At 38.6% G+C, this 12,288-nt stretch overlaps 1 protein-coding gene across 3 annotated transcripts in view; it reads left to right on the top strand.

Moving 5' to 3' along the window:
* The window catches only part of TAFA3 (TAFA chemokine like family member 3), a 670,905-nt gene that overhangs the window by 513,623 nt on the left and 144,994 nt on the right, over positions 1-12,288 (top strand). For all 3 annotated transcript variants that reach the window (XM_077481555.1, XM_077481553.1, XM_077481554.1), the window contains exon 3: positions 11,925-12,074. In XM_077481555.1, coding sequence (XP_077337681.1) covers positions 11,925-12,074 — 150 coding nt within the window. The remainder of the gene's footprint in view (positions 1-11,924; positions 12,075-12,288) is intronic.

Genomic DNA, 12,288 nt, shown 5'->3' with positions numbered 1-12,288 from the left:
TGTGCTATTTTTAGCCCTTTAGCACCTGAAAAACACCTCCACTGTGAAAAGGGTCTAATATATGTGTTAAATTTTAAATAAAGCCAAGTCTGCCTACGGTCATCATCTGTTGAATAGTAGTAAAGAAAAATTATGTTGTATTGGCTTTTCAATGATAGCTATAACATTTAAAAATAGCTTTTTGTACTTACTGTAAAATCTGTTTTTATAAGTTCATTGAACAACACAGGACTCAAAGATAATCTGGTTATACTGCCACTTACAAGAGGATTTGAAAACTGTCATTATAGCAGAACTTCATCCAAAAGGGGAAATTCCGCTTGTTTCGCTCCTTCTCCCTCCTCTGCCAGGGGGTGGGGGGGGGAGTGGGTACCTGGTTTTGACAGGTACTCACTCCCACTTCTGGGCAGATCACTGTGGTGATCTGTGCAGGAGTTTGCCCACCTCCTCCTTCCCCTTGCAGCCTTCTGGAACACACCACAAGTCCCAGAGGACTGTGGGACCCTTCACAAAGCACAAAGCTGCTCACGCATGTGCAGTAGAAAACTGATTGTGAAGGATTCACTACTGGCTCTCCTAACCCAAGAGGCCAGTGTCTGCACCTGAAGCCGATGGAATAATCGGCTCAGATGAGGACATCACTGGGTCCCTGTACATGTAAGTGTCCTTATATTAAAAGTCAGCAGCTACAGTGTTTGTAGCTGCTGACTTGAAATTTTTGGGGGGAGGCTGAAGCTCCTCTTAACCACTTTAATACTGGGCACGTTCACCCCTTCCTGCCCAGGCTAATTTTCATCTTTCAGGGCCAGTTCACACCACATGCAGTCCAGTGCATTTTTTTCTGCATCAAAAATGCATAGAAAGTTGGTTAAATGGTTTCCGTTGACTATTTCACACCAGTGTGGTCAGTTCCAGGATGTTTCAGTTCCAGAAAGTAATTTCATTTTTCCTGCACTGTACTGTACTGGAATGTGGTAAAATGCATCAAAAATGCACTAGACCCCAATACCATGAGAAAAAAACGAAACAGAAAAAATCATCTGGAATGCACCCAGACAGGCATCAAAAATGCACTGGAACGTGCCAAAAACATACTAAAAATGTGCATGCACAAAGGCTTCAGGAACGGATCTGGAGTGCATTTTTGTGGTGTGAACCAGCCCTCAGTGCTGTCGTGCTTTAAATGACAATTGCGTACTCATGCAACACTGTACCCATATAATTTTTATTATTATTTCATTTATTTTTTCACGCAAATAGAGCTTTCTTTTGGTGGTATTTAATCACTGCCAAGTTTTTCATTTGTTTGCGCTACAAATGAAAAAAGACTGAAAATTTTGAAAAAAATGCATCTGTCTTAGTTTCTATTATAAAATAAGTAATTTTTCTTCATGAATTTTGACCAAAATTTATACTGCTACATTTCTTTGGTAAAAATAATCCAAATCAGCGTATATCATTTGGTCTGTGCGAAAGTTATAGAGTCTCCAAATATTGGGCCATTTATTGTAAATGCATTTATTGAATATGTCTCTTCTGTATTAAAGTTATTTACCTGTCTGGCCGCACTGTACACTGAGTCCTGCATGCGCAGCTGAGTGTAAGAATTTTGGTAATGCCCAGTTGACTGAACTCCTGCACATGTGCGGGAGAGATGTCATCTTGGCCTGGCCAGTGGAAATGGCTGGGGACCAATAGCCAGGCTGAAGATGTCAGTGGCCGACAGCTAAGTATATGGAGAACAGGTGAGTATTGTTTCACTTTAAAAATACAAGAGTGATCACAAACCTTTTCATATGAATGAAAGCAATGGTACGAAGAATATACACACACATTGAAAGGCGGGAATAGAACAGGCATGCAAACATACACATATGCACACATGCATCACTCCAGTCAATGATGTGGCACTTAATTTCTCAGTGTTTTAACCCTTTCCATGGAGACCAATGGAAAGCAGGAGAGGCACCCAATGGTTCTAATACATATAGTAGCTCCCAAGTCTTGTCCCACACATCATAGTCAGTAATGAGTCTTCTGACACTGGGTTACACCAAAGGCTGTACCACTGCCCTGGACCTGGAATACACTCTACAGTTAACACAGTACACAAAGGTCTCAGAATTACTACAAGCAAATCTCAGTGCTCAAAGGGTCAAATTCCAGTAAGGCTTCACAGTTGTCCAGTCCAGCATTGTCTAGGTACTGCCTGCAAAGCTATTGCTAAGGATAAAAAAACAGATAGTTGCATAAAGAGACCAGTTCAAGCAATATGAATATGAAATCTTTATTAAAGGAGAAGTCCAGCCTGAGATTTTTAGGCTGGGCTTCTCCTTTGGGTCACAGGAGTGCAGTTCGTTTTGAACTCCTGTGACCTGTTTTCAGTGGAGAGCGGTCTGAAGTCCGCTCTCCACTGACGTCACTGCCATCAGTCGAGGTAGCGCATCATCCCGACTTCCAAGTCTGGATCTGCCAGCTGCCTTGATTGATTGCAGCCTCAGCGTCTCAGCGAACCGCTGAAACTGCCTCTCCCCACCCCTCCACAGCTCAGCACTCCAGTGAGCGTGAAGAAGCAGAGAGGAGAGATGCTGACTGAGGCCGCGTACACACGCGGGGACTGTTCGCTGAAACTGTCCGCTGAAACCAAGTTTCAGCGGACAGTCCGCTCGTGTGTGGGCTTTCAGCGGACAGTTTCAGCGAACAGTCCGCTGAACAAGGTTTTTCGGAAATTCCGAAAAACTGTGCGCTGAAACCTTGTTTCAGCGGACAGTCCCCGCGTGTGTAGGCTTGTTCGTCAAACAAAGTTGCGCGCATGCTCAGAAAGGATTTTCACGCTGAAAGTTATAATGCAGTGTATAGGACGTCATATTTTTCGTCCCGTCGTACGTGCCGTTCACGTCATCGCGCACGGTTTCAGCAAACTGTTCGTCCGTCGTGTGTGGCCATGTCCGTCCATGCTAATTTTGAGCGGACTGTTTGCCGAAACTGTTTGACGGACAAAGTTGGGCGAACAGTCCCCGCGTGTGTACGCGGCCTGACAGTCAGCAGTTTTACTCTTGGGGATCTGTGAGAAACGAGCCATTGGCCATGTCCAGTGGTTCGGTTCTCAGTGCAGAGATGGCCGGGGACAGCTGCAGAATCAGCCTGATGCTTCATCCACCTAGGTAAATATGAATATATATAATATATATATATATATATATATATATATATATATATATATATATATATATAGCAAGTGGCAGTGCATCTGCAAAAGGAACCCCTATCTTTTAATACATACAGTGCCTTACCAACTTTCCAGTTCACTTCTGCTTCTTTCTTCTTAGCAGTTGGTAACAATATCATGTAATTCCAGGTATAGAAGAGCATGTGACCTCCTCCCCTGTAACAGTGCTTGGGTCTAGCAATTATATTTTACGACTAAACACTATAACATGACTTGTGACCCCCACCAGCCAGGCTTATGGCAGCAGTGACAGTCATTTCAGTGCAGTGGCAAGTGAAATATGGTAAGGTTTGCGTATAACTCAGTCAGGGGGTACCCTCTGCAGAGTCACCAGAGTCATATATTTGTCAGATGTAGAGAAAAGCTCACAGTTGTTGAATCAAGACAATCATGATTCATAAACTGTGCAAGCAATTGAAAAAAAATAAAAAATCTCAATGCATTTTAAGTGCACAGTCAAGTGTAGCTAATGTTATTGTATCATATCAAATGCATTTTTACATGATGGAAGTTGGGCCAGGAAGAGCAGTTAGTGCTTAAGGAAAACAGTGGTTGCAGAGTGTTAACGCTCAATTATCGAACCAATCTAATGTAAAGCATTGATGGTTATGAATGGTTATGAATTATTTAATATAATTATGGAACTGTAATATTTATTTCAGTGTGCTGCTATAGTTCATAATTGTTATATGAATTATGATATTTCCAGTAATTTTCTTATAGCGGAGCTTACATTCACATTTTTTTAAATTATTAATAAATTTGTTCTCTATATAGCTTATTTTTGCCAGTTGTACGTGTTGTGACTGTCAGTTACTATGGGTAAGTGAACCAATTTACATGTTTGGCAAACCCAGTGGGATGTTCACGAATTCTGAATATGAAACCTTAATAAAGTCTTTAGGAACCATACGTTGCCATTTTTCCGGCATTTTTTAAGGTCAATATGCTATTGATATTAAAGGGTACTATTAAGGGAGCCACGTACCAAGTTCAAAGGTGGTCTTTTTATGCTTATTAAGGGGCATAAAAATGGAATGCGGTTCCTCTTAAAATTAGACCCTTAATGACATTTGGCCTTGGTGGACAGGAAAAGGAGGGCAGCAAGTGTGCATCCCCCCTTCCTATAAGGCCACATGCCTTTCAAAATTCAGGGTTACCTTGCTAGGAGGCAGATGAGACTCCCCTATTGCAAGGAACCTTGTCTAAATGTTAGGGGACTAGGGCCTCTTCCCCATATTGTATCTACACAAATATGTGGGGGGGGGGGGGTAATTATAGGAGTTGTATAATTCCCTTTAGAGTAGCCCCCCCCCCCCCCAGATAGCCTGACACTGCCTCCAGCTAACTTATTATGGCGTACATTAGTACTCCTTATTACTCATTAAAAAAAAAGTAAATTAAAGCCCTCAACTGTGAAAAAAAAAACATTTAGCAAACATTTGATTCAAAAATGTAAACAATGTCCCCAGATGTAAATTTGTTATCAACCATGTCGTCCAGAAGTGTGTCCACAATAATCAAAATAATTGGCCACCCAATGATATTTTTCTGCTGCCTAAAGATGTTTGCCTAATGTTTTGATGACCTCCCAACCACTACTAAATGACAGTCAGATCCCCTGCTTTGTTTTGTAAAAAGCTGGATGAGGATCCTGGGTGACATCACTGACCTCCAACACAGGGACAAGGTATTTTGTAAGGGGCATGTCTGGGTAATGCCCTGTATAGAACCCAGTGTTATTTTTTGCTGATTTTGTACTATACCTTTAAAAAGGAAAAGAATATGGCATGGAGGCTCCCCTTAAAATTTCGCCCAGACTCATACCCATGCATGCAACCTTAGTGACCAGGAAAGGGAGGGCAGTGAAAATGCCTGAATCATATCAGGCTGCATGCCTTTCAATATTGGAAGTGTGCCTTGCATGGGGGAATGAGACTCCCCTTTCCCTGTTGCTTCCATGTTGATAGAACTAAGGATCTCATCTCTGCATCTGGTGCCTAAGTGGAAGTCCTCACTGAGGGAAACTGACATTAGGGTAGTTTCCATACTAATTGACAAGCTGTGTATGCAACTTATTCTGCCTGCATAGCTCCCTGCCTTTCATTACAAAATAGCATTGGAAAAGATTGTATTAGAAAAAAAAAGTAGGCTTCTGCATCTGCAAAAATCTTTGAAATACAGATAACAGTATACTTGTTTTTACAGCAATATTTCCAGCTAGTATAAATTTAGGTATCCATAAACATCCATAAACATTAGGTAATTGTTTCTCAGAACCACCAATCATGGTATGATTAGGAATTCATCTGAATATCTGTAAACATCCTCAGACCTCAGCAAATAACCCTGCCTAACAGTTCTTGGGGCATAATAATTGTTTTGTGTAGGTAATTTTATTCACTGAATTTTTCCTAAATACCAGCCATAGCTGTGTTAGGTATTCAAGCAGATGAATGTTCATATAATATGCTCACAATGTGTTAAAAGAGAGTATTTGGCAGTTACATTGTTTGCAAATGGCTGACCATTGTCTAGTGTATGACCAGCTTAAAGATTACCACTGCAGCAGAAAGCTTCTTAATACAGAATGCCATGAAATTTTCTTAACTCAATTTTGTGCGTTATGTGTTTTCCAATATGTTATTTATTGCTGCATCTTTATTTCTCCAAATGTCTGTGACTTCCATTAAAATCTGGCAAAGAGGCTTTTTTTTCATTTAAGTGCTCTTCTGTCCCAATTTGTTATGTGGATCAGTACCTTCAGATCTGGCGGACAGGCCCATTGTATGCGCTGTTTGCTGTGCTTTCCTTATGCTATCATAGGTCATCATTATTTTATGGCACATAGTGAAAACACAGCAAGAATTTTAATGACAAGAAGATCAGATCATAAAATGAAGGCACGCTTCCTGATCTGAATGCCAGAGAGACTTAGATGAAGGGTGAATTTACTCCTGGGTCAAAAGCAACATAAAATCAGCTTATAATTGTACTCAGTTTATCACCATAGAATACAGTTTTCATTTAATGTCTGAGTTGTAAAATTATGCTTCTTTCCTCTTTTTACTCATATCCTGAGAGCTTGATAATGGTGTAAAGTACAACTGCTTATACCAATGCAAGAAAACATAGAAAGCATTCCTTATTATTATTTTTTTTATAAATTAATGTATGAATAGTAACGTTTATCTGTGCTCATTTTATTATTTTTTCCCCCGGAGGAGGTAACACAGTTGCCAAAATTCCCCAAAAAATATGCAAAACACTTTCTTATGATAGGAAAAATAAAAATACATCAATTATTAGGCAAAAAATCAGCACATAATGCTACTGATGGTTTTAATGAACCATATTTACAAAATCAAACACAAATACATTTGGAAATTAATTTGGTAATGTGCAATAATACAGTCACCAACAGTCAGCAGCAGAATTTGTCTGATTATATTCTGGCTACATCATACTATTGACTGTTCACATTTGATTTGTGTATATTTGTTAGAGCATATTATTGATGTTTGCTAAATTTTCAGAAATGCATACCCAATATCACTCCACCTCTTGAAACATATCACCACCTTAGTGTATGTATCGTGACAGTATTACATTAAAATTGTGTGTGTTTAGTAATTTATTTATGGTATAATTTAGAATAAAATCATGCATTAAGAGCCTGGGCTTTTATACATTTCATCATTATTATTCCGATCAGAATAATCTCAGTTTTTGGATATCATACTACCTATACTTGTCAGAAGTCTAACCACTAAATTATATTTTTGTAAAATATTTTCCATAAATATGCATGCTTTGATTAGTTTAAATGAAGTGAATGGACAAAAATCTACAGCAACAATTGAAAAGATTTTGTCCTAAGGTATCAGTTGCTCAGGGGGTGTACATGCAACCAAACTTTCACACAGAAATGGCCCAATGGTCTTCCCGACAGAGTTCCGATGGACTTTAGACGGAGTTACTATGGACTTCCGACCGAAACGGACTTGCCCACACATGAATGGACTAAAGTCTGTTTGTTTTGAACGTTCAATAGCCAGTAGCCAATAGCTGCCCTGGTGTAGTATTTGGTTTATCGGTGTGGCTGCTGGGCCACTTTTAGCACATCAAGTTAGGAAAATGCAGCAGATAACAGAAAGCACACCAGGGAAGTAAAATACCCTTATCTGCGTACCTAAAAAGTTTTGAAACTAGAGTTGGTCCAGCAACTACCAATTTCTAAATGTATACAGTGCTAGAGCTCTGTATTTCTGCCATGGCATGTTTACTCTAAAGTCTTCATTCTCATTTGGAATGTTAATGTGTAATAGAGCAATTCTGAGCACTGGATAGGGAAGGAGGGCTTGTAAAGAACATCAAATAGAATGCAACAATCTGGTAAATTAAAAATCATTCCACCTAACATGAATTGATATTTTAACTTCAGTCTATGCAGAAAATATTGAGAAAGGCTCTCACTATAGGTGCCACATACTAACAATTGACTATAGAAGGCTTATTTTTGAAAAGGCACCAGAATAAACACTTTTTAAAAAAACTAAATATATTTATTTATACAAAATGTAAAATCACATACAAAAAATGTTTCTAAGAATTAACACATATTGATACAATAGAGAGCGCCATAAATTGCACATATTCAAATCACCAACTTAATTGGAATATATAAAAATGTAGGAAGACACAGCCCCTTTTACATTAAAGTTTTACACTCCAATAGTGGTTGTCATTGATGGGAATAGCGTGTTTCCCCTTACCTTGCTTCATTGGGAGCCAAGAGGTCAAATAATTCTACAGTAGCAAAAAAAAAAAAAAAAAACACATGCAAACAGAGCAAAAAACAAAACAAAATCATTGACAAGATATGATGTTATGCATCACCCAAGACCAACTCTCACCTTCAGTCTATAAAGTCTGTATATTTTTATGTGACAGGAAGGTACACAAAAAAAGGGGGGCGCCAGCACATCTGAAGGTAATGAGAAAATACTGTAAGTAAAGGTGTGAAAAAATTGAATTTATAAGAACTTGATTTTAACCTAATTGAAACTTGATGCATTTTATTGTTAAGATTGTTCTGGGTATTTTACAGATAGGCAATGCCTATCCTCATATTGATTAGTGGTTCCAAATTAATAATAACTACTTCAATAGGGAACAGACACAAAGGATACATTCAGCATCTTTCCAAATTACTGTTCTGTTTTATTATGACACAATTGAAGGTTTTTATACACATGATTACACAGGCATCACATTAATATTACAATTGTACTTTTATGGTAACAAGAGGCGTAACATAGGCAGGCTAATTCAAATCAGGACTCAAAAGAATGCAAACGTAAGGAAAACATTATTAGTGATGTGTGCACAATGAGTGCAGTCTGTAATACATACAAATAGAATACAATTATATACAGAACTTACAAATTTCCTTTACAATTGCCCCTCTTTTGATTAATATTTTGATCATTATCCATACCTGCTTACAGCTTTAACCTGGAACCTTCACAGGCTTAGGTGGAGATAGTTTTGGCAAAAGAGGCAGACTCCATTGTGGAGAATGTATGTATGGTTTATGTTTTTTGACAGCACTGAAAGCGATGCTAAACATTTAGACTGGGTTCACACCTATGCGAATTGAATGCGGCTTTCCCTGCATCCAGTTTGCATGGTAGGAGACTATGACTGGCTCTCCATGGAACCAGTTTACATATCTCCACTGTGACCACGGAGCAAATTTGCACAGGGGTCCTGTTTGTTTGTTTTTTTGTCCGTTTCAGGTCCGAATTCAGCCCAAAATTCGGTCTGAAATCGTACCTGAAATGGTGAACAGGAATGGACTGAACCCCTCCTGTGAGCTGCATGCGGAAATAGTGTGAACCCAGCCTCACGGTGTAATATTGATGCCTCAACCTGATGGGAAGGAGGAATAGTTTTGGGGAGATTGAATCCCAGTACCTCCCTGTGATGCTTCATTTTGGAGAATAATGTAAACTCCAATAACTAAAATTTTTGAAGAATAACACATTTCTGCAGTGTGGAGAGAGCAGCTCAAATTAATGGACCTCCCAAAGGAATTACAACACTTGGAAAAATGATAATATAAAACTATATAAACTATATAAATTAATTTTACACAAAAATATATAGAAGTACAGTACATAGAACTGTTAGTACTAATTTTTAACATTGGTTGCATTCTGTTGTTGCAATTTTATGTCTGGAGTTTAACTTCCACCAAGAGCATTATCTATTGGCTATTTGCATGTTTTCTCATTGTTTATTTGGTTCTCCTGTTCTTCTGATTACTTCTGAAAAATATAGTAGGATAATTGGCTTCCATTCAAGACAGCGTTAATGTAAGTATAGTAGGTATGTTAGGAAGATTCTTTAGGAGGGAGAGCCTGGAAGCAATGGTTCTATGTATTCTTCAAAACCCTTAATAATGTTTGTATTATATTAATATGGGAAATAAAACTCAAATTTGAATCGTCATTTTAAAGTTGTCAGTGAAAATCTCTATGTATTCTCCATTTAGCTAAAGAAGGACACAGGAACAACCCATAGTGCTGTAAAACATACACACAGTGGGTTGATTGATTTACTAGCGGTAAATAAACTATGTAGTTGCACTCATTTCCACCAGAGAGTGTTAAATGTGAAGCTCTAGGCTCTGCTGATTTCCACCAACCAATCATGTACAAGAAAAAATGCTGTTTTTTTATTCGCCTTGCAGCTAATTCTCTTCCACTAAGTGAAGCTTCACCACATTCACTAAGCTCTGGGAAAAATGAGTGCAACTGGACTTGTAAAGTTCACAGTCTATGCTAGTTATGCGCTAAATATTACAATATATTTGGTTTAAATACAGTAAAGATTACTAATCACTGGCACAAAATGTTGTATTAGTATTGTTGAAATGTTTTTCTTAGGCCGCGTACACACGGGCGGATTGTCTGCCCAACTAAGTTCGGCAGACAATCCGACAGACAGTCCGTTCAAAATTTGCATGAACGGACTTGACCACACACGATGAGCAGACAGTCCGCTGAAAGCGTGCGTGATGACGTGTACAGCACGTACGACAGGACTAGAAAAACGACGTCCTATACACTGCAATGCAACCTTCGGCCGTGTAAACCCTTTCTGAGCATGCGCCATACTTAGTCCGTCCAACTTGCCTACACACGAGCGGACTGTCCGCTGAAACCAAGTTTGGACGGACAAAACCAAGTTTGAACGGACTGTCTTACGGAAATTCCGTAAGACTTTGTTCGTCAGACTGTCCGCTGAAAAAGTCAGCTGAAACCCACACACGAGCGGATTGTCCGCTGAAACACTGTTCAGCGGACTAAGTTGGACAGACAATCCACCCGTGTGTACGCGGCCTTACTTTGAAATTGCATGCACATGCCTTCTTTTTTTTTTTTTTACTATCGTTACACTTTAGGGGAGATTGTATAAGCAAATATGGAGGCTGCCAGTACTAATCAACTTTTTCTGAATTAAGCTGAATTTTCTCCTATTTTTTTTAATCAGCCATTGGGCTGAATGTTAAAAAGGAGTTATCATATTTCCCCATCCACACAAGTAAGGTGCTTGGAGGAATCCCTTTTGCTGGGACATTGTATTCTGACTCTCATAATACACTAATCAGAAATATTTTCCAACATTCCCATTTGACAGAAGTCAATCTAAAGGTCAACTTCTGTAGAACAGAGACAACCACACATGGAATGAAATTTGCCGGTTCCTGCTGAACCAGACATATTTTAATCCATTTTTGGCCAGCTTTAGTTGCTTTGTGCCTGTTCTTTGTCAGTGACTTATAGTATTGAAGCCATAGACAACTAAGCAGCTAGCATTTTTGACAGGAAACCACATATAGCAGTCTACACATTTTTTCCTCAATACACAGTACTTACGCAGCACTAAAGTTCTAAGCAGCAATTCAGCCCTTAATGGATTTTTGTCTGCTGAATGTTAAAACCTCCCATCCTACTTATCTTCATAGCATAAGGTGGAGAAATTCTGGAGTCCTGCAGAGTAGAACTTAAGTAGAAGTGACAACACTGCTTGGGATTTCAGTGTATCGGGGAAACATTGTCAGCCCATTTCTGGATATCTGGTAGCATCACCAGGAATGTTCTTTATTTTTAAGGTTTTTAAAGAGAAAAATATGCATATATTTGATAATGCATTGCATATGTTTTTCTTTTGCCCAAGTATACATAGCTGGGCAATACAGGCATAGGCATACATACACAAGGCATGACCCCACTCACTGTAATAAACAGCTCCATCTATGTAATGATACTTTGATACTTTAACCACTGTACTTTGAGCGTTTCATGTAAAAGTTGGGGGTTCTTAGGCATTGCTTCAATGTCAGAAATTATACATAGAATTAAACTATTGCCAGCTTGTAGATTGACATATGCTGGCTTTTATAATAGTTTAAAAAAAAGAATCAGGCTGTCCAGAATAACAATCCGATTTCAGTTTACTATACAATGTTTGTCCTTTATGCAAATTTTCTGAATAAAATGGATACAAAAAATGCAATGTTTTACATCATTTATTGGAGAATTGTAACCATAGACACTCTGGAGATGCACTGTAGTTCTTTGCTTTTTTTAAATATCTGTTGTTGTTTTGTTTTTTGTTCTTTCAGTTCATGTACAACCTGGCACATGTGAAGTGATTGCTGCTCACAGATGCTGCAATAAGAACAAGATTGAAGAAAGGTCACAAACAGTAAAATGTTCCTGTTTTCCTGGCCAAGTTGCAGGGACTACGAGGGCAGCCCCATCTTGTGTAGATGGTAAGAATGAATTAAAAATACTCATTTTATAATTAGTTATGCTGTATATTAAGGCACAATCATTTTTACCGATTATAAACCTTAAAATGAGCATTTGGTCACCATGTCATTTAATTATTGACATAATCTGAACAAGTACCCTGCTCTCCCTACCCAACAGTGATTTAGAAAGTCTTGAAGTATTCCAATCTCTAATGTAAACACAGAGCCAGTG

This window comes from Lithobates pipiens, unplaced genomic scaffold (genome assembly GCF_037356315.1).
Source record: "Lithobates pipiens isolate NorthernLeopardFrog02 unplaced genomic scaffold, aLitPip1_a1.2 Scaffold_16, whole genome shotgun sequence".
NCBI classification, from domain to species: Eukaryota; Metazoa; Chordata; class Amphibia; order Anura; family Ranidae; genus Lithobates; species Lithobates pipiens.
The sequence above is the reverse complement of the archived record's forward strand: the minus strand, read 5'-3'. Positions and strand labels throughout refer to the sequence as shown.